This window comes from Neodiprion pinetum, chromosome 2 (genome assembly GCF_021155775.2).
Source record: "Neodiprion pinetum isolate iyNeoPine1 chromosome 2, iyNeoPine1.2, whole genome shotgun sequence".
In the NCBI taxonomy this organism is placed as follows: Eukaryota; Metazoa; Arthropoda; class Insecta; order Hymenoptera; family Diprionidae; genus Neodiprion; species Neodiprion pinetum.
In genome coordinates this window covers 6,739,672-6,766,435 of record NC_060233.1, presented here as the reverse complement: position 1 = coordinate 6,766,435, position 26,764 = coordinate 6,739,672, and the positions used below count along the sequence as shown (strand labels likewise).

Here is a 26,764-nt window from a genome sequence, read left to right as displayed (position 1 = left end):
TATATAACGTTTTATCAAGAATATCACATTTAATAGCTGTAGAATTACAAAGAAACGTGAGAATTGCAACACTTTGAATTAAAGTTTACAAAAAATTCCTACGCCCAAGCTGCGTAAATCTCTGGAAACCAAATGATACTTTACTATCGCTAAGATTCATTAAATCACCATTCGCGTTAAGCTTCACATGTAATAATGTGGTGTCTTGAGAAATGAAAATTTTTATTTACAGAGTTTCGTATGTAATTAGCAGATGATTTAAATAGTCGATCTCAATCAGTATCATATCTACCACTATCAATCTTGTATTTGCCAGAATCACATTCCTATTGTATTATATGGAAAATATCGAAAAATTGATAGGCGCACAAATGAACTCATCGGAGATGCTACGTCAATTCTTTCATCATAAAAAAAAAAAAACAGGATTGCAATAGTTACCAAGTTGTTGAAATTAATAATGCGAAAAATGCTGTAGCAAAAGTGCATGAATCTTAGTTATTTGTCGGAATGATTGATTCTATTTATATCTTACATATCATTTTTGATTTTCTCAGGGCCTAATTAGTAGGCAAAGGCTCTGAGTAATAGATTCTCAAAAATTTGCACATACAACATTATAAGATAATTGTCAGTTAACTAGTTAGTTACAATATTACATTATTATTTTCAAAAAAAATTACAAATCTACAGAGCAAGCATTATTGATTCACTGTATATTAACTACTAACCGTTGACTGAAAATATATAAAGATGTACTTACTGACTCGTTTGATAAGATTGTAATACAAATTGCGTCAATAATTGCACTTGTTGAAAACTCTCCATACAGGGAGCATGATGGTTGGTCGTACTCTTACCTATATCTTCAGCCAATGTATTAACTATAATTTTCCTGCAAGTTGATTATTTATCTCAAATACACTGCTAGTATATTCTGATATTTGTTAAATAATCATTTAATATTCGCAGTGTTCATGTTGTGTTTTTCAATTTCCTACATATATCGTGGCCGTGGTTTATATAAATAATAAAGCATATTAATGTTTTCTTCAACGATTTTCAGATGATGGAGTACATGAAATGTGAAAATCAGAGGCTAAAAGACGAAAACGGTGCCTTGATTAGGGTGATCAGTAAGCTGTCCAAGTGAATTCACACACAAAAAAAAAAACCCATAACTTTTTAATATCTAAGTAGCATTATTATACAATTAATAATTACTTCAGTATACAGCATTATTATGATCTATTATATTGTAATATTAAATACGGATTGATGTTTGTGTTAGTAACTTAATTTATTCAAACAAAATCAGCTAAGTTCGTGGCTTCGGCGGACTTTGACAGAAAAAAAATAACGCTATTTTTTTTTGTTCCTCCGACTGTGAATATTTAAATTAACAGACCCCACGTTCTTTATAAGGTTCAAACTTTTAAGTAAATATCCTACAATAAAGTATATCGACGATGTATTTTTACCAATCTATCTAAACAAGTATTGTAGTTGAATGAAATCGTACAACTGAAATTCATATTTTTCGAATTATTCATATGCGGGATCTTGATTAATCCAATGTTTTTTCCTTGGGAACCATATTTTTTAATATTCCTAAACTTTTCGAACCAATCACTTTCACACATGCAATATGATGTTCAATGTTGTAATAGAGGTACGTGTATATTGCATAAACATTACTGATATATTCTTACAATCCGTATTAAACAAAATATACCGTGCAGGAACTTGTCCATTTTATCAATATTTTGATATTACGTAGTATCTACATCTACTGCCAGTGCACCTTTTTGCTCGTTATATACAAACTTCTGCTGTGTGTTAGGAACATACAATTTTATACAGAAAATGGCTAATCTCAGGCCAATAGTGTGAAGATTTGTTTCGCTAGATTAAGAAAAACTTGATTTTGTGGATGACTTTTTATTGGGTATTTCAAGTATTAAATGAGAATTAACTTCTGTACGAAACCTTTCATAATCGATACAGAATAAAGGAAATGATACTTGACTTGGTAGTTCATCAACTTGAGATTCTAATATTACAAATCATAATATTCATTATTTAAAATTACACCTTTCATCGATTTTCATGCAAACTAATGCTAAAAATATATACAGATACTTAGATTCATTTTGATATCATGAAATTTCACGGTAGCTCATCAATTATATCAATATGAACAAGAACCAGACAAGTAACAGAAAACCAATGAAAATTTCTATGCTACTTCTCACGCACGGACTTATAATAATTTATTAGTAGATCTAGAAGTTTTGAGTATGACGATTAACAATCTACGGTTGATATTGGGTCAGTAGTGTGAACCTGACAAAGAAAACTCTATGCGTAGGAGAGAGAACGACTTCCGGTTACTAAAAACGTGTGCGGCGGAACAAGTCAGGGATTGCAACATAAACACAAGAGCAAACTCTATTCTGCCAATGACGTGGCACCAGCTTTTTCCTGCTTGTAAATTGTCAGCCATCCGCTGAAATTTTCGCTCTATCTCACCCATACGGTTTTATATGTCAGGTTCGCATGAATTGGTCCAGTATATCTATCTCTAGTGACATTATTGTAAACAATTGTAAAAATTGAACGAGTGTAGTTGTTTCTAACAAGGTTTGTTATATAATAACGTATTGTAGTATAACCGATTAGGAATTACTAGTTAAAAGTCCAATTACGTCATTGTACTGTATTATAGTAATTAATATGTGCTTATTGTACTATATTGTTTTAAAGTATTCGGGCCGAGTTGTATGCTAGGTTCCTTGTAAATTCGAAGCAGCATAACTTGAGTCCATAACTGTATAGCCTTTATAAAAAAAAATAATAACAGAGTTTACTGTATGCAGATATATCATTTGTCAAAATTTCACAATTTTCAATGACAATTATATATAAATGCTTCGGATATGCGACGCTTGCGTAAATCAGTATACATGGTTTATTTAAAAAAAAAGTAAATCCTGTTTCCAACTAGCACATTGATTAGTGTTTATTTAATGGTAATGCGAATATCTACATATTTATTTATTTGATTGCAGGTAATTGCACTTGATCTTAATACACAGATACTGGTAAATACTATTCTTGATTAAGTGAAAAAATCAAACGTCTTACCAGAGCAAAGCTTATGATTAAATCTTGACAGTAGTTGAACCAACTGAAATCAAATGCAATCCAATTCCCAATGATGATGACTAGTGACTCATATTTAAAAAGAAAAAAGTAACAGGCATGGCAATCGCAGGATTCGGAATGAAATCCTTTTTGTCATATTACGATTATTTGATTAACCTGCGATTTGTTGTGTATTGTTGTGCTTATTCAGAAGTACTTTCAGGACTGTTGTGATTTAATGAAAATGATTATCTGCTTACAATTTACCAAATCTTGTGTAATTTTAGCACACAGCTCCCAGACATGTTTTGTGGAAATATGGACAGACAATCCTGTCCCACCCATCTGTACATATTTTGTTTCGTTTTACTACTTCAACTATTAAAACTACACACGAACGTTTTGCGAGCAACAATATAACTACGCAGGGAGACTGAATTTTCTAGTCTCCAAAATTACCACAATGTACCACAAACATATATTTATTTCCTACATGATTTTGTACTTCTAATGAATAATGCAATTAAAATTTCAACATGTCTTTTATATTTCCGATGTTTCTAACGTGAACACTACTTAAATATATTGCAATAGAAATCAATATTGCTTCCATATTCGTCTTCTAATTCTCCAAATTATTCCTCACGGATACTGTTTCTTAGTCGAGGAATTTAATAGGATAAAATGTTCGATATATTCTTGCTTGTTCAATAGGGCATTAAAAAAGAACAGTTTAAAATTTTTGAACGGCCGCTCCTCTTAAAATTCAGTGTTTCCCAAAAGGACTATCCACAAATATAAGGCCTAAGGTCAAGAAACGAAGGTCGCTCTTTCAATTCACATGTCTCCCCGTGTATTTCTCATTTAGATAACATGTGAAAACTACATTCTCATGTTCAGTCACTCTCTCTCGTTTTTTATTAAAATAAATCAATGAATAAATTGTTACGACTTTTCCTGCATAGCAGAGTAATTATTTTATTTGAAACGTTGTTTAAGAAGATGTAAAATTCAGTAACGACAAGAAAAATTCAACTAACAATGTCTCATTCATCTAACAGTTTTTTCAATATATTTACAACAGTGGCCATATCAGCACGATTTTTAGTTTCCTGGGCTACAGCACCCACCAGAGCTCTGAAAACTTTTGTCTTTCCAGCTTTATACTTTTTTACAACATCAGCTCGCTGCAGCAGTATATTTTTGCATATTTGAGTTAATTGATGTTCATCTGTGATCTGAGTCCAATTATTTTTCTCAACAATCTACAAACAAATAACATACATTAAAGAAAAGTAAAATTTTACATACATATCCACCCATGTATACAATCTGTCTATGTATGGCTACACTGAAACGAAATTTACTTGTTTAGGAGTCATCGACGATTCAGTTATGTACTCTTCCAGTACGTTTTCGGCAGTAGTTAAATTGATTGTTTTGTTTTGTAGCATGTCCACCAATTCACCAATATGTTGCGCATTCAAAATACTAGAAGATAAATTAGTTGATGAAAGAATTTATTATTATTTCATGTAGTAATAGTTTTACCGTGCTTCCATACCAAGTATCCAGTTCTAATGCTTTTCTGTTAACCACCGTTAGCAACTGGTTGATCAATATGTTTGATACAAGCTTGGGTTTTCGTTTACTGTCTTCTTTGACAACAGCTTCGAAGATATTCAGCAAATTGTTTTCATTCTGAAAAAGTTTCATATTTGCATCAATGTATTCACGGATAAATAATTCATAAGGTTTCCACCAAAAGGGGTTGAGAAGCTATTAGTTGACGACAACGATGACCACTAGCATTGCCTTTGTATCCTAGGGATTCTCTTTTACTTTATATCGCATAACAGCAATTGAAATGTAAATGAATTTGGTTCAGTGTGGCAATATCTTTAACCATTCACTGGCCGTGTGCTTTTTTGTACACATCGCTGTCCAATATATACGAATTCGATCATAATTAAACTAAAATTCAAGGAACAGAAATCGTTTACTTTTGAATATTTGGTGGAATAATTGGAATTTTCTTTAATAATACAAACTCACAGTAAGTATAATGGCGGCAGTTGAGTCGAGTCCAAAATTATTTTTAAGATTATATCGTGTTTCCTCTGGAAGCTCGGGAAGGCTTTCTTGCAGAAGTGGAACATCAACCAATCCATACTTATTTTTTATTTCTTTAGTGACGTGTACGTGCAATGGCGGAAGATTTGGTTCTGGCATAAAACGATAATCCTGTAATGTGACTTAAATTTTTTTTTACATGAATTTATAAAGAATCTTATTCTATCCTTCAGAACTGCACCACACAAATGTGATCTGATATAGCATGCCTATAAGTAAACTAGAAATTCAAATTAAACTTTCTAGTTGAAGGCACCGTAAAGATTTTAAGGTTTATGTACAGAAATTAATATGAATTCAACCTTGTATGAGGAAAGTACTCTGATTGAAAAGTCACCAGAGAACATCAAAAATACAATAAAGGTAAAGTGCCACCAATACTGCGATTATTATACTACAAACCAGGAGCTGTGTTTACAATTCGTAATGTATAAAGGTCTTTGAAAGTAGCTTATTAACAATAGCGTCACATATGAATGGAATTCTGACAGTCTGTTTGCAACAGTAAACGAAGATTTTGTAAAAAGTTGAAAGACTTCTCAGTAAAAAACGGAATCGCCATGTCACTTAAATGTGAAAAGATTGTCAACCGCTATAATAGAATTGCGCAACACACTCTTACAGAAATACCATATTTTCAAAGTATGCATTCTATACCTGCTTTTCTTCTTTATCTCGCATTGGAACTGTTTTGCGAATTTCCGTGTCCCATGACCTTGTTTCATTAATAATTGTACCACCATTCTCAATTTCTGTAATCTGTCTGTCAATTTCAAACTTTACAGCAGCTGCCACTGACCTAATACTTCCAATGTTCTTGACTTCTGTTCGCGTGCCCAATTTTTCCCCTGGTCGATTCACAGAGATATTGGCGTCAACTCGAAGGGCGCCCTCTGAATTCAGATCATTATGCGTAATGGCCATACTTCTTTGTTGTTAATCTTTTTTTTTTCATACCACTTTACCTTCCATTTTACAGGAGCACGTCCCCAATCTTTTCAGAATGAGTACGATCTCTTTGACTAGCGCAGCAGCCTCTTCGCCATCTGATAAGTCCGGCTCGAATACCAATTCCATCAGTGGTATCCCTGCTCGATTAAGATCGACCAAACTTCTGTTATTGTTGATCATAAAATAAAAATTCAATCCGTAAGTGTCTGTTAATATCTTTCAAGTTGATAATGGTCTGAGACAAAGTAAAGAATTTAAGTATTTGACCCAAAAGTGTAAGGCATAATCGAAATTAAAGCTAAACTTCAGAAGGTAACGATTTTGAGTTCTCAAGTTTTGTTTAAGCCAGGGCAAATATAACAAGGACATTCAAGACTTCACGTAGGTATAGATTTTTAGAATTTTTACAGAAATTTCACACACATGAAAATTAGAAATGTACTCTGCAGTGCTTTGTGTAAGACACAGATTGATCTGAAACAGCTTAAACTCGTGCGCTTCACGAAATGGGATCAATATATAATAATGGCTAGCACTTGGTTTCTAAACTCTTCGTACATGGTATAGTGAGAAAGCGAAAATTGTAGATAAATCGGTGAAGACATACATAATTAATACTTGACAATACTTTTGGCATAAGCAGGAAACAATTTTTCTCCAAATTTGTATAGATGAGTTAGGAGGTTTGTTTTACCTATATTAAAATGATGTACAATCCGAACGCATTACGAGAATATTTATATAAGTCAGTGATTGTTTTACTTCAGCAACAGGTCTACCAGCGAACAAAATATCCACAATAATTAAGAGTAATTTAATTGTAGCAACAGTTACAGCAAATAGGTATTGAATCTCTGACAGCACCTTTTTGCTATTAAATCGTGTAAGCTTTTGCCACTGTCTTGTTCCAGTTGCAGCTGCTTGATTTTAGAAACTTTGCTGTAGGGTCGTGGATGAATACCCGGTGTATATACTTGGAAATTGAGTTCTCCATCTATAGCCAAGGCTTGACGTTGCTGAGTTATTTGATATCCTGCCTGTAAATATGTATCATTTAGCCTCAAGCAATTTAATACTACCCGTCTAGAAGATTAACTCGTCGTGACAATATGCCCAACCACAGCTCATACAGTAATTGCATCAAATTTAAAAATGAAGTTCGCCATATTCAAACAGTGGGTTTTATAAAGTTCAAAATTTGAATTACTTTCTAGTCAACTTACTGGTAAATCTGCATAGAAATAATGTTTTCTATCAAACAATGATACTTCGTTTACTTTGCAGGATAGCGCCAGAGCAGTTAGTATTCCTGCTTCGACGCATCTTTTATTCAGTACCTAAAAATCATAATATCAAATTCATAAAGCAATTCACCTGCAAAAAGCAGATGCAGTACGAAACTTTACTCATCAGTGATTATCCTTACAGGTAGTGTTCCCGGTGTAGCACAATCAAAGAATGAAACGTTACTGTTTATCGGGGAACCATACATGGTGCTTGAACCAGAAAATAACTTTGAATTCGATTGAATTTGGGCGTGAATTTCGAGTCCAACGACACTGCGCCATTTTTTCCTAAAACATTTATTGGCATCAAGGAGTATTTCGAAACGAGCTAATGGAAATTTTTCAAAACGTTCCTGATGTGTTCATTGACACCATAGAAAATTGATTTTTTTTCACATGGATACTACACTTTTATGGAGGTATTTGTTAATCCTTATGAAATCGATTTTGTACCACTTTAAAGTAAGTTTCAAAAATGACACGCATGTCCCCCAGTTAAGTGGAAAGAATTTAAATAATTTTATAAATCTTGCTTGTTGTTACTTTGTTTCAGCTCGAGACTTGGCTTCTGTACCAAAACAATGTTTCAACATCCGGAGATAAGGCTTGTTTTCGCGCCATCGTTTGATGCAAGGGTTAATTTTCCAACAGTTCGTGTAATTCATTGGATATTTCAAATAAATTTTCACTATTTTTACAGGCTCTCCGTCGCTCGCGTTGGCTGTGTCGTATGTATTGTACGTACATACACGCATACATAACCTCGCTCCACAATCAGGTGTGATACGGATTGTCACAGCTGACCACCACTAAATTCTATCTAGATGGACCTATACCTATATTGAACACGTGCGCTTCGTGCAGCGCTAATATACGTTGTTCACAGCGACCCTAGACGCGTGCAATCGATTCCACTCGCAAAATTACATCGACGTATATCAGAGTTAAGATCTTTTCGCGTGTTTAGAAGCATAATATTTTTATATCCGAGAATTAATTCAATGGACCCTGTTCAGACTAATCGAACCCTAGGGAAGCCAAACAAGACATGTAGGACGTCGTAGAATCAATGACTGAGGATAAACGGATGAATTTTTTCGTTGCTTGAATGTCACTTCTGAGATTTGGATACTATGGGAAATTATGAAAGCTTAGTAATGATGCGTGTAATATTGCTTAAGACAATTACAAAGTGCTTGGTTTTTCAAGACGAGTCCACTCTTGGAAATTCCTTCAAACTTATATGTTTAAAAAGAAATTAAAGTTTAGAGGATTTGCCCGTACACTTATGATTGGGTTTAATTATATTGTGGATCGGTTTTAAACGGCTCATTAATGAATACTGATAATGTTCTTACGAGAGATGGTCATACAGAAGTTATTTCTAGGTGATGAATTACAAGATAATTAAGCCAGATATTAATTTGTCGCTTAAAACTATAATAATTAATATAAGTAACATTACATTGTATCTATATCAGTTATTCATAAATTCTATATATATGTAGTGATAAAAATAATCATTGCAGTCTACTGCACACGTTGACGTCTACGTGCAGTTTGGTGCGCATGTTTATCAAACCGCAATTCCATTTCCTCCAAAAGACGAGGAGTATAGCGAACAACTAACTTCACCGAGTTTTGGGCTTGTTTCAGCGATTCCACAGCTGTCTCATGATTTTCGCCTTCAATACACTAGAGGAAATGAGAAAAATACAATATTTACACTATCCTGTATCATCGTATAAATTCTTGAATGGCAACGTTCGAGTATGATTAAATCTTAATATTTCATCAATGTAAAAATTTCACATTACGTACCACGCCATTAACAGACAGTAACTGGTCACCACGTTTCAAACCACCATGTCTGTCGGCCACACCTCCTGGAATAATTCGAGATATATATACAGGTGAATTTTGCTCTTTTCCTCCCATCACATTGAATCCAAGACCCTCCTCTGTTTTCGGTAATTCAACAACTCGCGGATGGGCATGTCCTTCACTTGCCGCAAAAGCAGCCACAGTCGCCTTGGCTGTGGCGGAAGCACGCACATCTTGAGAACCCTGTACCAAAAATTCCACATACACTTATATTAGAGTGGTTTTAAACAGGATAGTTCTAATAAACTCAAAGTCTCAAAAACTCATGAATGGCGTATGCCAGGCACCAATTAAAGTATATGTTACGAATCGTTTGGATGTTCTCCAAAACTTTGGCGTCAGAGAAAGATTGATTATTTTATGAAAAAGGTATAATTGCTTGTACTTAGTATTACCTGAATATCAACAGTCTCATACACGTGTTCATAGACTTCTCTTACTGCATTGAGAAAGTCGCTTTGTAGTACCTTCTGCAGAGCTGCTAACTTTGTAGCCGGTACTTCACCACCTAAAATAAGTCAGTATCAATCAAATATTCAAGATAAACTTAATTGCAATATAAATACATTACTCGATGATGTTATTTAGGAAAACTTTATACAAACCATTTTAATTTGTAATAATCTAACAAATATTTGTTTTGGTAAGGATGTAGGTAATTTAAAAAAAATTTCAATCATCAACTTACTTTTCTGTAGTTTGTCGAGGAGTTCGATCGATCTTTTGACATCTATAAAAACACAAATAAACATAAGCGAGTACCAGAATGAAAAAATAGTGAATGTCCATTCTAGTAACTAATAATTAGATGATACTACAGACATACAGACAATTGAATGAATTGAAGTACCAAATTATACATTTCTTATTCTGCAATTACTTATTCAATGAATTTAGTTACATGATCAATCTAATTACTAATCACACCCAGAAGCGTATCTACGAATTGAAAACTATCCGGCGTTTGCACGACGAACTGACAGTACTCCAAACTGAGTAAACAAGAGCAATAAGTTAACTTACCCCTGGCTAATGTGAGAGGTTCCCCAATCGTTGCCATGGCTGTTAAGCGAGAGTACAAATATTTCTAATATGATAATTACTATCTTTGTTCTCCGCAATGATCACTCAGTATTTTTTTCTCAACTTTCACCAACAATGTTCTCGCTCCATCAATAATTCTGCTGGGAGTATTCCAAATTCCACAACAATAATTATCGAACACTGTCCCGATTCTGACAATTATGACGCCTTTGACGAGAGCCGATAGGTGGAGCTCCGAGTCAAATCGCGTTATTGTTGGGCTTAGGATCATACAGTGTCGAAGAAATTATTAATTCTAAAAACTCTATAATTCTTAATGCTTTAATTAAATTTATTGACTCTTTAAAAATTAATTTCTAATATAATAATATATCTTATGTTAAAATAACCTATAAAATGTTCAAATAATTTACAGTATAAAATGTTCAAATAATTGTAATTTAATCATAATATGAAATAATACAAAACTGTAATATCAAGTGTAAAAATGGTTGTATGGGCTAGTACCCAAACAGAGAGGTGATTCCACATACAGCGCCATTCGTTGCAACTCATTGCGAGCGCGTTCCGAAATCAGCTATCAGCGCCAAAAACCACTCATCAAAAGCGAGTAAATTTGGGAGCCTATTGGCCCTTTTCCATCGGCTAAGACTGTGATTGGCTATTTGTCCTGACTTGACATAGGCATGGAGGAAGGACACTACAAGCTTGAACATTACCATCTCCTCTTTACATTCACCGCGCTTGAAAAGTGTACATTCCACACAAACGTATGTGCATACATGGATATTAATGTATGACGTTTGATTGCTTGACTTGAAATATATTATTTTACTTTTCCACCGCCTGATATCGCGTGTTATTATCTATTATCCGAGGTCTTATTTTTCGTTTTTTTCACTCGAATCTTATTTCGCTTTTTTGTAAAACCCTGACTTCACAATGGAGAGCATATTTCACGAGAAGGTAATGTAGTTATCCAACCACAGTACTATAATGCTCACTAAAATTTTCATGTCCATTTTGGTTCAAATTTATTTCTTAGCAAGAAGGATACCTTTGTGCGCAGCATTGTCTCAATGCTCTTCTGCAGGGTCCATACTTCAACGCTGTAGATCTTGCAAATTTGGCATGTCAGATGGACGAGGAGGAACGCCTCAGAATGGCTGAATCAGGCATCGACAGCGAGGAGTATCAGTTGTTTCTGGAGGTAACCGTTTGTCTTACTCTTATTATGGCATACACAATCTTTTTTTTCTTACTCTACCATCGCGTATGTATATTGCTTCGTGCGTATTCTGTGCGGATCATTAATCAATTGAAATTCCCCATGTTGATAGTATTTTCAATTAGTCAATTCAATGTACATTAGATACATCTCGGACTTATTAGCTGTTTTATTAATAGCATTACGACAACAAGCTACAGAGGATTCTCATAGTCCTATTGATTTTAAGGGATGGTAACCTTAGACTATAGAAAGTTAGTATTATCTTTTTACTGACGCGACAGAACTGTCAGTATTTATTGAGCTAGAAATAAAACTTACTCAAAGAAGCATTCTGTACTATGAAATGTAGCTGGAAATGGCTGTAAATGAAAATAGTATTACCTTGTTGTTGGCTATCCTTGCTTTGTGCATGTTGTCTGGAACCAGTTGAAAACACTATTGAATTCAATCTCACAATCCAGATGTTGTATTACAATTTATTGCTTCTATATGAAGCAGTGAAATTCCACTCCACTTTGCAAGGTCTATTGTAAAATTAAAAGCTGATGTTTTTTCATCATTTTAAGCTAATTCAATGGATACCTTTGTTATAGCAACCATCGGGAAACATGGATGACAGTGGATATTTTTCGGTGCAAGTCATAAGCAGTGCTCTTAAAGTGTGGGGTCTTGAATTAATTCCTTATAACAGCACTGAAGCAACAGCCCTAATGGCCCAGAACGATCCTTCGTAGGTTATTATTTATCATTTTTTGTTCCCATCGAAAGTACTGTGATTAACACTCATCTTGATCATCCTTATTTAAACTTAAGTGCCTCAGCACTGCTGCAGATCACGTCAAATCTTACTCTCACTGACCAAATGCAAACTGTATTAACGTATCATCGGGAACAAGCATTTATTAACTTGACAATATACCTACCAGGATTAATAATTGACTTTTTTAGAGACATGAATGCATATATTTGTAACTACAAGGGCCACTGGTTTACTATCAGAAAACTTGGAAAACAATGGTTCAACTTAAATTCAATGTTGAGCGGACCACAACTTATATCGAACACATATTTGGCTATGTACCTAGCACAGCTGATGCAGGAGGGTATGTTGATAATTTCATTTTATATTATTCGATAAATAATCATCATTTTCAATCTTCATTGATCATTTTACCATATATTCCTCACAGGTTACTCAATTTTCATTGTTATCGGTTCTTTACCTGAATGTGTGGCAGAGGATGTAATTACGAAAAATCCAATAACAGCAACACCGAGAGTAAAAGCGAGATCAAATGATTGTGTAGGAACTAGTGGTATGGGGTATCGTTTAGGTTCCAAAGAAGAGGAAGATGCTAAAATTTTGAAAACTGCTTTGGCCTTAGGAGAAGTTAAAGTTCCAAATTCATGCGTGCGTTTAGCTTCAACATCATCAATAGCAACGGCAGTCAGTAGAATGAGCCAAAAAAATCATTCAGATATTGCATCAGAAACTGGAAAACCAAGAGAAAGAATAATACCAATCAGAATTGAGGGACGCGATCAACCTACTGTAGAAGAGGAGGATGATGCTGACTTACAAAAAGCATTAAAGTTGAGCTTACAGGATGCTAATGTAGGTGTTGACGAATCTTCGAATCTTAGATTGGATCCAAGTAATGATAAGGCAGACAAATATTTACCCAATTCCAATGAGGATACGGATGAAGACGAGGATTTGAGAAGGGCCTTGCAATTGAGTCTAGAATGTATGACCACACCATCTACTCCTGATCCTGATGATTTACGCTGGCGTCGATTGGCCTTCTTAGGAATACACAACAGCGATTCTACTCAGAAGTTGAATACGTAACAATAATTCTGTGAATTGTTATTTTTTTTGCTTTTTTTTTTTTTTATTAAATCTGTTATCGATTGAAATTCAATATGTAAAGTATAATTATCTAATGAACCAAGTGGAGTGATCTTGTCACTTTTTATAACTAATGAACTAATAAAACTAATAAAGTTTACTACATTATAATTTAATCGCGTTTTTTCATTAATTTATTCTAGGTTTGTTAACAATTCTAACTCAAACACGTTTATTGTAATAATGAATAATTCTGAACAGACGTTTAAGACCGAGCCTTGTGCGGACAATAATGCCAGAAGATGATTCATGCAATTAGTTGGATTCTGTAATACATCTTCTGGCATTAATGCTGCATGAAAAAAAAACTTTGTATCCAGCGTTATATGCAGCATTATGCTATTTGCGGAATTTTCGTGTCAGTGATGCATAGGCATTGATGATATTCATAATGAGTGACATTTCATGGTTGGTCTTTTAGTAAATACTGAGTATAGCGAGCTCTGAGATAGTACCTTTACATCCCAGTAATATTTATAAAAGCTTAGTGCACACTGCTCTCTCAATGCGTTGCATACACATAAGTGATATTAAATCATATGTCAGGTATTCACACTGTATAAACTTAATATGGACCATGAGCGATTAACCAATTATATGATGGATTTACAAGAGAAACCCCCTACCTAATTCTGACCATACCACAGAATGAAATCACGGAACAGAATGGTGGAAAGTAACTCGAATCCTCGTCTCGCTCATCTCTTTGACAATTACTTACGACGTTCACTCCGTTCCATCTGCAGAATTGATGTGAGATTTAAATAATTAAATATCAGAACTACACCTGTAATTACATCGATGATTTGTAACATTGAGCCGCACCACCATCGATTCAATAGATGTGTTGACTGACTGTTGAGCTAGTTATGCGAATCCCAGAAAGTAATACTATCGAACCTGTATTTCGTTTCGTTTTACTTTTCTCTAATTGGTACGGAACAAATCGAAAGTTCGTAATGACTAGTTTGTATTTCATTGCAGCGATATTTACATTCATGAGGTATGTAAGTATGGGAGGTTCTATTTACACTGTTAACGAGTTTAAATAGCTACAATTTATTTTAATTCCGTTTCGTAATTCCATTCAAATTTGCCACATGCAAGAATTCAACTATTGCATAGATTTATTTAACAAAGTATCTATTTAGATGCATTTTTTATGTACAAGACCTTTACAGTTTATCCATTCAATACAGGGCTAAAGTTATGTTCACTGATCTATTGAAATTACAACGGATTTTCGTTTTACCACTCTTATTATTAGGATACTATTTTTTTTTGGCAACTAATGTTTTTCATTCTGGATTTATTTTAGATTTGATTATACTCCCTATATTGTAGCGCTGCGCCAACAGTGAACAGACAAACTGAATATACATGATTTCTCCCAGATTTAATGGTAAACTTTATAATGTGATGCAATGTTTCTTTGATAAATCAAATCGCATAAGCGACAAACAAAGTTATACTTTGCCAAAAAGATCATGTATATATGTTTTCTTCCTGTAAGTCCTTTTCATCGCAAACTTTATACAAACAAGGACGAGTATCGTTGCAGACGTTACATACAGGACCACACAGATGCTTATGTCAAATATTGTAAAATCCCATCCCAATTTTCGTTGACCACTATACTTATCTGAAGCAAATCGTTCTTGTCTAATTTTGAGGTGAACGATACTGTTATTCTCGTTTAGTTTTCCACTTGAATTATAGTAACTTATTTCTGAAGAGCTGTACTTGCGATATAAGTAACGTAATATTTCTGCTTCGTTCCAACTCTCGTTATTGTATTTGCAAGTCGAACATTGCTCTTTGGACGGATATTGTACTTTTTTATGCATAGGATCTTCAGTTTTATCACCAGCCAGTCTTTTGTTCACAAGATTGTGCGATTTCCACAGCCACAAAATACTTTCGTTTAAAGTACGTACTTCAGACATTTTATTTTCACCAGCCATTTTGACGAAATGTTCGGAACAATCAGCACATCCAAAAAAGTTTTTGATATATCCAAGCATAGCTTGTAAAACTTCTTGTGGTTTATATTCTAGATTGTTTTTATTACGGATTGCAGAGTTTACGGTGAGCATATGGAACATTGTCCAAAGTCCACATGGGTACCCACGAAAACTACTAACACTCCCCTTGCATCCAATCCATCCCTGTGGCCCAGAGTATATGGGGGATATTTCTTCTTCGGTCGATTTAACAATTTGTCTGAATTCTTTCCCTGTCAGTCTTTCTCGCTGATCAACAAGTTCTCTTAATCTATCTAAAAATAAAATACCATTGCGTCCAAATGGAAAGTACTTTGCCAGTACATTCAGGTAAGCTTTCAGCGCCTGAATCTTGTCCCCCTCTATAACTTTAACCATTGGAATTTCGTGGTCAATCGAATATCTCAATGCTGTCTCTAAATCTAACTGAAAAAGGAGATCTCCGAGTGCTCTGACTTCCTCCTGTTCTTTTTCGTCTCTCCTTTCTTTCATTATGTCCAACACATTTGGTATTTCAACCTTCATCCACTCGCTGGGATGTTTATTAGTATTATCAGGTATATCTACCGTTATTCCTTTCAACACTAAAAATTCCTTAATAGCTTTTCTTATTCCTTCTCTTGTTGGGTACCTCACATTTATAAGTTGCTGCGAACTGTTACGGCCTAGTGCAATTAGAGTAGGAAATTTATTTACTGAAAGCATTATGCTAAGTGGCTCATTCTCAGAGGTCACACCACGAACTTGTATACTGCTGATGTTGTGTAAGTCTAAGGTCACCTCAGTGGCTAGGAATGAATCCACCGTTTCAAATATTAAAAAGTTATATTTTACACCGGCAGGTAAATCTTTCCACAAATTCTTCGTATCCCCACTTCTGTAACATGCAATCAGATGACACATAATTTTTCTGGCTTCATTAAACTTCTGCCTCTAAAATTGCAGATAATTAAAACTAGTAATTAGAACAAGCAGTACTCGAAATTGTCTTGAAATTTAAAAGGGGCTCCTTATGAAAAATTACTACCGCCGTATACTGGAATAGTGGAATTCAACACCAATAGTGTTCCCGGTACGGCTGAAGTATATACTAGTGAAATAATACTTGAAAATAATGATATTTATATAAAATAGTACCTGAAGAATATTTTAATTCATTAATACATTGTGATTAATTATTACAAAGGATATATGAACTCCTTCATCTTGGTGCACTGTATTTGTAGTATCATTACTGCATTGTTTTTGGGAGAAGTATCAATCAATACTGATGCTTTCAATATATTATGCAGATTGTGCGCGATTGACTTTTATCATTTATTGTAATAGCTCTGTTAGAACAGTTGGTTGTAGTCAATTAAAGAAACTCCAAACCCATGCATTATACAAAAGCAAACAGTATTATTGAAATCCGACACAATTCGATACTTTCTAACCCATTCTCATGTTCCCATTCATGCCGTATAATCTGTCGTTACCTTTCTCATTCTATTTCTACTTTTTCTTTCTTTCCATATCACTGAGTGGAGAAGAATAATACCAAGAAGAAGAGATTGAAGTGAGGGTGGGAGGACAACATGTACTTTAGAACTAGAGTAGAATTTACACATATTACAGTTGATGTTAAGATAGATGCTGCGTGTAAAACAAAAATTGTATACAAAATTATATAACCTCAGAAGACAATGAGACCTATCGGCAAGGGTGGATGCAAATAATCAATTCAAAAGGTAAGTGTTCAGAATTGATTAATTGGCTCAACAAACAGGAAAATTGATTGGGTTGTAGAGATCAGTCTAAAAAGAACTTTCAACTATTCCTATGTATTTCACAACTAACTAAGGGTTCAGCTTATCCATTTACAAGTTACCCAAAGAATTACATTTTTCAAATAGTTAAGGAATAACTTGACTGGTTTTACGAAAAATCTAATCAATTCTAACTTAGGGAGAACAGTATGGATTGAGATGAAAATAATAAAAATCCGTTATTTTGTTCTTGGGAAGTAGGACGAAAAATTGATAACACACATACATTCACACATACACCTAGAGATTGAGATCCAGTAAGATTCCAAATTTTTGAGTTGATCATAATAACTTCATATCTATTTTGAATATAAAGAAGATCTAGTTCGGCGCCAATCTCTGAAAATGGCGGTAAAAGATCAACGGAAAACAGAAGAGAAGGAGATCACAATATACCAGTAAATCAAGAAACTATTACCGAAATCAGAGAAAATCATGGACTGTATAGGGAGTCATTAAAAGGACTAAAAAGCAATTGATAATCTAAAGAAATTGAATCTCAAATATGATAACACAACAATATGTTTAGTACATAAAACCATTGCACATGAAAATGTGATCAGAAAAATAAAGTACAAAAGGAAAATAGTATCTGGATACAGTATAGATATCGTAGAACATTCACGAAATAAACAACTGTCCATAATAAGTTGAACAGAGAAGGTGAAGATTGTGAAAAAGGAAAAATTTATTGTGAAGCCATTTAACATACAGTTAAGTGAACACAAAACTGTGTAGATATTATGAGATTAGTAATTAGTGTGAGTAACATCAGTAGTAGACAAGACATCAAGGTTATAATTCAGTGTGATAAAAATTTTGTTTACTAACAAGGAATTCCTAAGAGTTAAAATCGTAGCAACAAAAGAATACTTGCAAACATATAGAAAAGTAGAAACGAATAGTGGATCTTTAAAAATCGGCTAAGAAACCTATTCGAAAAAGAAAAGTAGTAAATGGTGAAAAAAGCTAAATCAATCAAACGATCAATCTTTCTCTCCTACGCTCACCTGTCGATCACTCATCTTCAACCTCCTAACATAGCTGCTCATAGTTGATACTATTCAAGTCAAGAGTGTTGAATTATTACTGTGCTGAACTCCATTAATCCACTCATGAATGCCACAACTCCACACTATCAGAGACCAGTAATAATTTTTCATTGCCAGAAGTGGTGAACATGTGCACTTAAGAAATTTAAATGTCATTACTTCAAGCCCGCAATAGGTTTTCCAAATCGTGCATTAGGTTGACGAATGATAATTCAACTGTTAGATGTCACAAATTTTGAATTCAAGTCTTGAATAATATAATTCAATATAAGATTCAGGGAATTAAGGAAATTAACTATGGCCTTGAAACGGCTGAGGCAAACCTCGTTGTAGTATATATCAGCAATAACCATCAGAGAGGGCTCACTAAAGTAAACTAAATTTGCAAAAAATAGCCAGTCAAGAAAATTTCTTGGATGCCTATAATTGTAATCCTACAGAAGAAATGAAAAGCACGCTCCAATAATCATATATTGTGAAGGGGTTAGATGTAAGAGAATTTTTTTTCTTATATTTTGAGAGTCGGTGCTAGAGACAATTCTTAATAACCTTACGATCAAGCTCAATTAACTGAAACTTCAGTTTTGTGCAAAATCAGCATTGCAATATGCATATAAGTAATTGATTTGAAAAATTATTACTGAATAGTGATCTGTTTTCCAGTCATTTGTTGATGTGTAACCTCTTCATACTATACAGGGTGTGGTAAATTATATGATACAGACTTAAATATGATACTTTTAGCAGTTTGCCTTTAGCAATCCCTAACCATTGTACATACATACCGGTAAGGAGTTATATTCGGCCAAGAATAACCGCGACCTTCTTGCTGTTCCTTTTCAAGGCGGTCAATCAAGTTATGTCTTACGGCATCCATGTCTTTTCCTTTCTCAATTTCTATACCGAGTTGACCTGGTTTAGCGTCAACATGAAAATATTTGAGCATTGGATAATGCATTATTTCATATTCTCGACAAATCGGGTTGTTATCATCATTTGCGCAGTCAATTGCAGCTACCACAACAACATCTTTCCAGTCTAAAAGAAAAAAATCGAAGAGGGGATTTAGTGAAATGTTGTTGATGGCTGGAAAATTTTTTTTTTCGTATTCATGCAAAAAGCAGTCTTGCAGTACAATCAATTTATAATTTTATGGCGCTAACGCAGATTTCGAAGGAACTGATGTATCTGGAGCAAACGATTGAGTCGAGTACGCATCTACGGATCAAAGATGAATTCACACTAAATTCCAAGTTCCTAACTAATTTATCATAAAAACAGTCATCGAAAGAATGACGTTTCATTTTTATTCTTGTTTTAGGTCTGCTCTACAGAATTTCTGGATTAATGTTTGTAGTATCTAAATGGTGAACAAAGTATGTGCGAGAAATATTTTCTATCCAAAAAATTTAACAACAGATAAATTCTCGTCACTAAATGGACAAAAACAGTAACGCCTTGCAAGTTCAGGATCATCCAGGACACGCTAGTTCCTCCAGAGTAACCTTTAAAGTATATGCAGGACCTATCGATACTTACGTCCGATGTCTTGAGCAAGAGCCTTCCAAGTATCTGCAAATCGAAGACAAAATCCGCACCAGCTGTTGTAAAATTCCACGAACCAGCCTGTCTTGCTTTCGTAAATACTGGGTTTAAAATTAGTTGCGTTTAAAATGTATATTCCATCGTTGCTGCTGTATAATCCTTGACCGGTTAATAAACTGTCGTAATTATCGTTTTTTCCGGCTACAGCCGCACTTGCATCTTGCACCAAAACTGTCACGTGTAGAACAAGCGTTTGGAACACTAGCGTGGCAATATAATACCGCATCACATTGAAATTCATGATGAACCGTTGTTCTTCTGATGAATGTAAATTTTATGAATGAACATTTCAAGAGGGGAGCCAACAAAAAAAAAATGTTTAAGAGTTTGAGCGGAATGCTAAGCACGCACTACGTAATGAGGAACTGTCAAAGCAGCAGACGACTCATTGAGAATTACGTGTTTCCGAAACCGAACTGCTAGTGCCAAACCAATATGCTATAGTATACTTGACGCCTATTGACGGCAGTTCTTTACAATCAGATGTCATCTGTCTACCAAAGTATTTTTTCAGCATAATTAGAAAATTACTCCACTGTTATCTCGTAGCCATATAGCAGGAAAGGAAGTCGACCACCGTCGTAAATTTATGCGTCAGTGTCGTGAACCAACATCACCACTATGTCAAATCCACTGAAAGTGTTGTATCACGGTGGGAGTCGGTGCAGGCACAGATGTAGGTAAACAGTTCGACACACTCATGCATAAACTACGTCTCCATCGCACCTTAAAATTCAGGATTTAGATTTTCAAGTTAGATTGTATTCGTGTATGCCTGTATCACTGGAACGTATGCCTGTGTAACACCGTTGCTGTTGGTCAACCTTTTTCGTAAGCTTAGATCGCTTAGATTTATCCGTATGATGTGCCTAGCATAGACAATGCTGGTGGTACTCTACTAGGCGTGGATTTTCACGGGTGTCAACTTGACGCGACGGAAAATTAACGCGGCAGCGCCAAGCCGTCGGCGGCAAAACGACGCTCATGAAAATGGGTACCGAAGCAATTGTAAAATGACGCTAGTCTCTACAACTACGTGACATACGTGAACTACGTCGTTCAGTCAGTGGTTCTCAGTTGCATTTTTATGCTAAGAATTTGATAATCTGGAATTGTTGATTGCAAGTGTGTACAAACGGAAAAAATAAAGTAGCGAGAAGAAAATCGTACAGAACGCTGGCAGTTTTTTGAGGTAAGAAATTATTCTAATTTGTTCTCACTATTCCATAAACGTGCACTCATGGATAATTATTTTCATGCGTTTACTACCGCATAGCCCATACTAAAAATGTTGCGGTGTGTCCAGAGCTTTTCTTCTAAACAATGAATGATAATGAGTGAGAGTTGTATTCGAGTGCGAATTATATTATTTTCTTTATTACCTCGAACAGCTACTTACATGGAGCTTAGAGACAAGCTTCATGGAATACGCTGCGAGCATCATATCAGGAGTTATAGGGCCCAAAAAAACAACATATTCCTTCGATTAATTTCTGTGCTGCTGGTCTCTCCTTCGTAATTTTTCTGCTGTTGGACATACGCTCTTTTTGGTGCGGTTTTTGCGTTCCTAGGGGTTTAATTAGTCTAGAAAGGATCATACGAATCAATTGCAAAACAGAAGATTTTTCATAATTAGAGTGATCACGTTCATGGGCTCCTTCTGCCGCTGACGGCGTGCTACTGCCGCGTCAAATTACCGTCGCATCAATTCGACGCCCGTGAAAATTCACCCTGAAGCTGCACGATATTTCTTAGGGTTGGCTCTCTTGAGTAGGATATGGTTGCTCGATTAGTAATGTATCGAACCCACTATCATATTAGATTAGTACGCGATCTGTATTACCGGCATGACTAACGAACCCACCTATAGTGACAATCTAATTTCATCTGAGGTTCGATCTCATGAGCTTGAAAGATAGAAAGAAAGCGGTTTTATAAACGAAAATCCCAGCGACGTCTTCGCTCACCGACGAACACTCCAAATTAGAAAACAACAGAGATGTAAAGCAACTAATATGTCTACTACGTATATTTATTTATACTAAATCTTACCACCAAATAATACATGTGATACCAGAGTAACTCAGCTTACTAATCAATTGACGAATGAGACTCCAGTCAAAGCATTCGAGAGTCAAAAAACGGAACTTCAGTAAATCAGTAGACGACACTGGTAGACGAATGCTCGACAATGTATGTGAGATATCAAGATTCAATTGGTCACCAACATTTTGATTGGATTCCTAATAATATTTATTCATTGAATATACACACAGGTAAGTAGTAATAGAAAGAAATTAAATCACAACACACTCGTACGGGAAAGGTCCGCGGGTGAGCAAGTTTTGTGGACCCGGGCAAGCTAGAAAACATACAAAATCCTTTTAATTTTGGGATTCACATAGCATCATCTAATATAAGTTGGTCTCAGTGTAATTTTGTTCCATTGGGGTTACACAGAGTAACTGGAATAGTGAACGTGGTTACTCATTTCTATTATCACTTCATATACTAACCCTTGTCACATAGAGCACCAAAGAATCCGGTGCCTTCACACTGACATTTAAAGCCAGGGTGTTGTGATATTTGAAGGCACGAACCTCCGTGTTTGCAAGGTCTTCGATAACATTTATCATTTCGGCGGCCTAGAACAAATTGTTAACCCCGATTAATAATCACGATCTAAATGAATGGGCCAACATATTTTGAAATAACAATATTTTGAAAAGTTTTCACCTCGTAACGCAAGTCTGCAGTCCTCAGCATTGTTGTACCTATATTCGGCTTTGCAACCGTACCCACAGCTACATTGTGCATTCACAATTCGACATCCTTGATGCATTTGGTCCAATTCACAAGCGAGTGATATTCCTTTAAATTTAATTTTTTCTCGTGATTTGCATGTTATGTAAAATATCAACATATTGGTTTATCTATCTCAAGTATTGCTGAGCGATGGATTCCATAGAAAATTGTAGAGATGAGAAAGAAAAAAAAATATTGTAATCAAGTAGTTAATAAAATTTGAAATCTAGACAAATGTAAGTAGTTATGCTTTTCGAAGGTGAAATTTTAAATATCAAGGGAGTCTATACCATACATCTTTACCATCATGTTAAAATTTTTCCTGAATTCAATCAGAAGGAAGTAAGCCTCTGGAATCGATAATATATTGTTTACTTTACTACGAGATATGTCACATTACCTCTAACGGGATTTAATGGATTAATTTATTGTAGCCAGATAAAAAAAAATTCGGGGTATGAAAAAAAAAATGCCAGAAATTTTACGTTACAATAAGTTGAAATAGAAAGTTAAAATCTATTTGTAATTAAAGAGACAAGTAGCTGGTCTGTACCGTCACTTCGATCATTTTTCAATATTTCGGGGATCGCACCGTTCTGTTATATAATGTCAAGTTCACGGTGTTGTGGCGAAAATAAGTTTGGTTTACGCCTTCCTGGCTAAAAGCAATTCAGTGTTTCTCTTACGAAATTTTAACTTTGAAATTGCGGATACACCTTCCTGGCCGTATAATACTCCATGTTTTTGGATTCCATCTCTTACTCTTCGGTTCTAAGCCCTCGATATTTTTCCTCTGATAATTACAACAATTTCGATACTTTGCGTTAAAAGCGTCGCAACGATTTCATAAAACTACTTATCGCGTTGTAACTCGAGACCATCCTCACGTTTATCGTGGAATTGTTATCCGCTTGCATAATTTTGATATGCTCAAAAAGCCGCGAAACTAATATATCTAATAATACATCTTATGCCCACAGTACCTATTGTATGGTATGTATATATATATATATATACATATACATATATATTGATAAGGTATAATTTATGTTGTATCATAAACTAAGTACTGAATAAATTACATGACTTTTATTGTACAAGATGCAGGCCTGATTTACCTATTCCTTCGATTATTTGTTCACGTTACCGATGTATAAAATTTATTTCAAAACTGTAATTGTGTAAAATTCTAGTAATGAATCTTCGAGAATGATATTATACAATTATGAATTATATTAGTAAAAATATAGGGACGGAGTTGAAGTTCCGAAAGCATCTAATTGCGAATAATTTGGTGGTGAAACTTGAGGTGAAGAAAGCAAACTTTTACGAAACTACAAAGTTTTAAACAGCTGGAAACTCGACGGCTCAAAGTTCCGAAATACAAGATTCCGAAAATTCAAGTTCTGATAATTCAAAGTTCCGAAAAATAAAGTTTCGATAGAGTAAAATTCCGAAAGTAAAAATATAGTCGCCCAGCTTAGTTTACTTATCAATTGGGTGAAAAATAATTCCGAACGTAAAAATATCGAAAATCCAAAAGAAAGAAAGACCAAAGTGGTGAAATTGCACCGAGCCATAAATTCGCAAAACTGAAAATCTTCGATCATTCGGAATTTCGATGTTTTTGATTTTCAAAGTTTCTCATTTTCGCACTTCCGGAACTTTGACTTGTCGGAGTTATAGCCTTTCGGCATTTTGTCCTTTCGGAACTTTGCACTTTCAGAACTTTGAGCGTCAGGTTTTCGGTTTATTCGAAACTTCATTTCTTTTACTTCAAACTCAGACACCAAAAAATTCGGAATTTGGTGCTTCCCGAACATTTAAAATTCGGAATTTCAACCCCGCCCCAAAATATATTCATATATTATCACTTATGTACCTATGACAAGAACTAGAACGATGAGAGCGAATAGTTTATAGATTTTCATCATGTTTGCAACGGTGGGTGAAAGATGCAATGAATATACAAATCCGACGGGCCCTATTTCTGGTAATATTATAAAGTTAATCACAACACAAAGGCCAAAGGCCGACACCCGAGCCAGTCTCTTGAAAGTCTGGACTGGAACTGACGGCAGCAAAACGAAGTATAAACCACCACGACTGTCGCATACGGGGTCGTAAACAGTCAAGCACTTGTCAGGCTCCTCTGCTGAGGCCAGTGAAGTCTGTATATATACTGCTTGTGAGTGGAGGAAAGATAAATTTATAGCGACCGACTATAATCTGTACCGAAGCTGAGAAGCCGTTGCACTTGCGACCCCACTGGCGTGGCATTTCCCTCTTGTCGTTCACTGCCCACGCAGAGCTAAACTTTATCAATGGCTCGTCAGTTATATTTCTATGCATGTGTAATACCGTACGTTCAACGTGCAGAGAAATAAGGATAGAATTTCAAACCGCCATCGCATTGCGGTCAACCCTTTTGCTAAATCCTATTTATTCAGGGTAACATCTGCAGAACATATGCGTAGGTATCGTAGTTTGCGAATGCCCAACCATTCGTACTTTGTCAGTTGCAGACTTGACCGAGCTTTTTTGTTAAATGCAATGTACCATAAGCATCACGAGATTAATATACCACAGTATAGCGTACTGTATGATAAAACCATTCTCCACCAATTCAATCACTTTTTACCCCACAGATATGACCGAAGAATCTGTAAATTTTGCAGCAATGTACAAAGCGTAACTGTTCAAGAAACGAACATTTTTCAATCAATTCTACGACGACGTTTAAAACACAGAAAAAACTTCGCCGTAAGTTGTTGAAAACCGGTTTATATATATTTTTTTTTCCTTAAGTTACACGTTTACTGGAAAAAATGAAAACATTTTCTAACGGTTGGATCGAAAAATCTGAAATAATTCACGAAAAGTCTCTCCAGCTAGTGCGGCGAACTGACTAAATTTCATAAAATTGTACGTCGGGTGGTAGAAGAAAAGGCCTGTCAACGAACGCCCGCAGAATGTTTCATACAGATGTAATGAATTATACGTATATGTCTTTGTTTACCACACACATCTCGTATATGGAATACCATTAGAGTACAGATCACACAGTTAACTATTTGTGAGCGTGTAAAGGAATTGATAATGTATATATGATAATTGTAATCTGTATACGAAGAATAAATTGGCGTAATTTAACTATCTAAAAGTGATGCGAATTTCTGAGTTCGAACTCGACGCGTTCGTGCCTTTTGTATAGATTTCTATTACACATAATAAAATTATTTGCGTATAATTTGATAATTCTTCAATACAGCTTCATAATCTATAATAAACTTATCTTTAAACTATATTCAGAATTTTTGGTTAAAGTTTCCCATGCTCATAATTCGGTTTCTCATCTCCAGTTCAACGTGCTACAGCTGTATTACGATTACCGGGAATTGCGTGAGATGTACTTTAAATGTGCATGAGAGTATGTAAAATAATGTTCAAAATTTGTAAGCGCGTTACAAATGAAAAAATTATGGTCTGAAAAACAAAATAAAAAAATAGGATGAGAATCGTTTCGAAATTAACTGCGCTGATCCGATATGCAGATACATATATAGCAGATTACATGTATATATAGTCTCATCGATCAAAGTTAATATAATGTGATCAAATTATTTATCAAAGATTTCAAATTAGATGCTTGATAGATAATCTCGACTCTGCTGCGCAAATTTCCTAATGCAAATTCACTCGTCGGCATTTATATGAATGCAAATCTGTAGAGAGCTTTGAGAACGAATATTTTTGCAGAGAAAGTGCAGATAGTTTGCATCTATCAAAGCATTTTATCTACTGTAAGACTAAGCAGATATGTAGTGTGGTTTCTTGCAAATGCTAGTGGTGAAGTGTTTTACAGGATTTTGTCAAATCACTATACCGTGGTACAGTAATAAT

General features: G+C 34.9%; 6 protein-coding genes across 11 annotated transcripts in view; 2 read left to right on the top strand and 4 right to left on the bottom strand.

Annotated features, from left to right (window-relative positions):
- Mbs (Myosin binding subunit) overlaps window positions 1–3,693 on the top strand; it is a 49,241-nt gene extending 45,548 nt beyond the window's left edge. For all 6 annotated transcript variants that reach the window (XM_046612073.2, XM_046612072.2, XM_046612071.2 and 3 more), the window contains one exon: window positions 1,067–3,693. Coding sequence is in view for 1 of the 6 variants with exons in the window: in XM_046612069.2 (XP_046468025.1) it covers window positions 1,067–1,153 (87 nt within the window). In the remaining 5 variants the exon portion in view is untranslated. The remainder of the gene's footprint in view (window positions 1–1,066) is intronic.
- On the bottom strand, window positions 3,310–8,608 carry GatB (glutamyl-tRNA(Gln) amidotransferase subunit B, mitochondrial). Its single transcript, XM_046612076.2, has 10 exons — window positions 8,061–8,608; window positions 7,658–7,805; window positions 7,455–7,568; window positions 7,096–7,268; window positions 6,246–6,394; window positions 5,938–6,173; window positions 5,203–5,391; window positions 4,712–4,848; window positions 4,515–4,638; window positions 3,310–4,412 (listed from the first exon to the last, which is right to left on the bottom strand). Exons 1-10 carry the CDS (start codon window positions 8,270–8,272, stop codon window positions 4,194–4,196), a joined length of 1,701 nt encoding a protein of 566 aa, XP_046468032.1. The 5' UTR covers window positions 8,273–8,608; the 3' UTR covers window positions 3,310–4,193.
- Window positions 8,609–8,790: 182 nt separating this feature from the next.
- LOC124212209 (protein lin-7 homolog C-like) lies at window positions 8,791–10,680 on the bottom strand. Its single transcript, XM_046612078.2, has 5 exons — window positions 10,425–10,680; window positions 10,090–10,131; window positions 9,797–9,909; window positions 9,339–9,584; window positions 8,791–9,212 (listed from the first exon to the last, which is right to left on the bottom strand). The coding sequence occupies exons 1-5, from the start codon at window positions 10,459–10,461 to the stop codon at window positions 9,048–9,050; spliced, it is 603 nt and encodes a 200-aa protein (XP_046468034.1). The 5' UTR covers window positions 10,462–10,680; the 3' UTR covers window positions 8,791–9,047.
- A 240-nt stretch (window positions 10,681–10,920) lies between these two features.
- Window positions 10,921–15,575, top strand: LOC124212208 (ataxin-3). Its single transcript, XM_046612077.2, has 5 exons — window positions 10,921–11,411; window positions 11,491–11,655; window positions 12,270–12,406; window positions 12,625–12,779; window positions 12,867–15,575. The coding sequence occupies exons 1-5, from the start codon at window positions 11,388–11,390 to the stop codon at window positions 13,526–13,528; spliced, it is 1,143 nt and encodes a 380-aa protein (XP_046468033.1). The 5' UTR covers window positions 10,921–11,387; the 3' UTR covers window positions 13,529–15,575.
- On the bottom strand, window positions 14,542–20,983 carry LOC124212206 (Quiescin sulfhydryl oxidase 1). The gene is made up of 3 exons (XM_046612075.2): window positions 19,991–20,983; window positions 19,237–19,489; window positions 14,542–16,468 (listed from the first exon to the last, which is right to left on the bottom strand). The coding sequence occupies exons 1-3, from the start codon at window positions 20,295–20,297 to the stop codon at window positions 15,055–15,057; spliced, it is 1,974 nt and encodes a 657-aa protein (XP_046468031.1). The 5' UTR covers window positions 20,298–20,983; the 3' UTR covers window positions 14,542–15,054.
- A 1,271-nt stretch (window positions 20,984–22,254) lies between these two features.
- Window positions 22,255–25,032, bottom strand: LOC124213433 (protein crumbs homolog 2). Its single transcript, XM_046614787.2, has 4 exons — window positions 24,744–25,032; window positions 22,793–22,927; window positions 22,573–22,701; window positions 22,255–22,418 (listed from the first exon to the last, which is right to left on the bottom strand). The coding sequence occupies exons 1-4, from the start codon at window positions 24,793–24,795 to the stop codon at window positions 22,354–22,356; spliced, it is 381 nt and encodes a 126-aa protein (XP_046470743.1). The 5' UTR covers window positions 24,796–25,032; the 3' UTR covers window positions 22,255–22,353.
- Window positions 25,033–26,764: the final 1,732 nt, after the last annotated feature.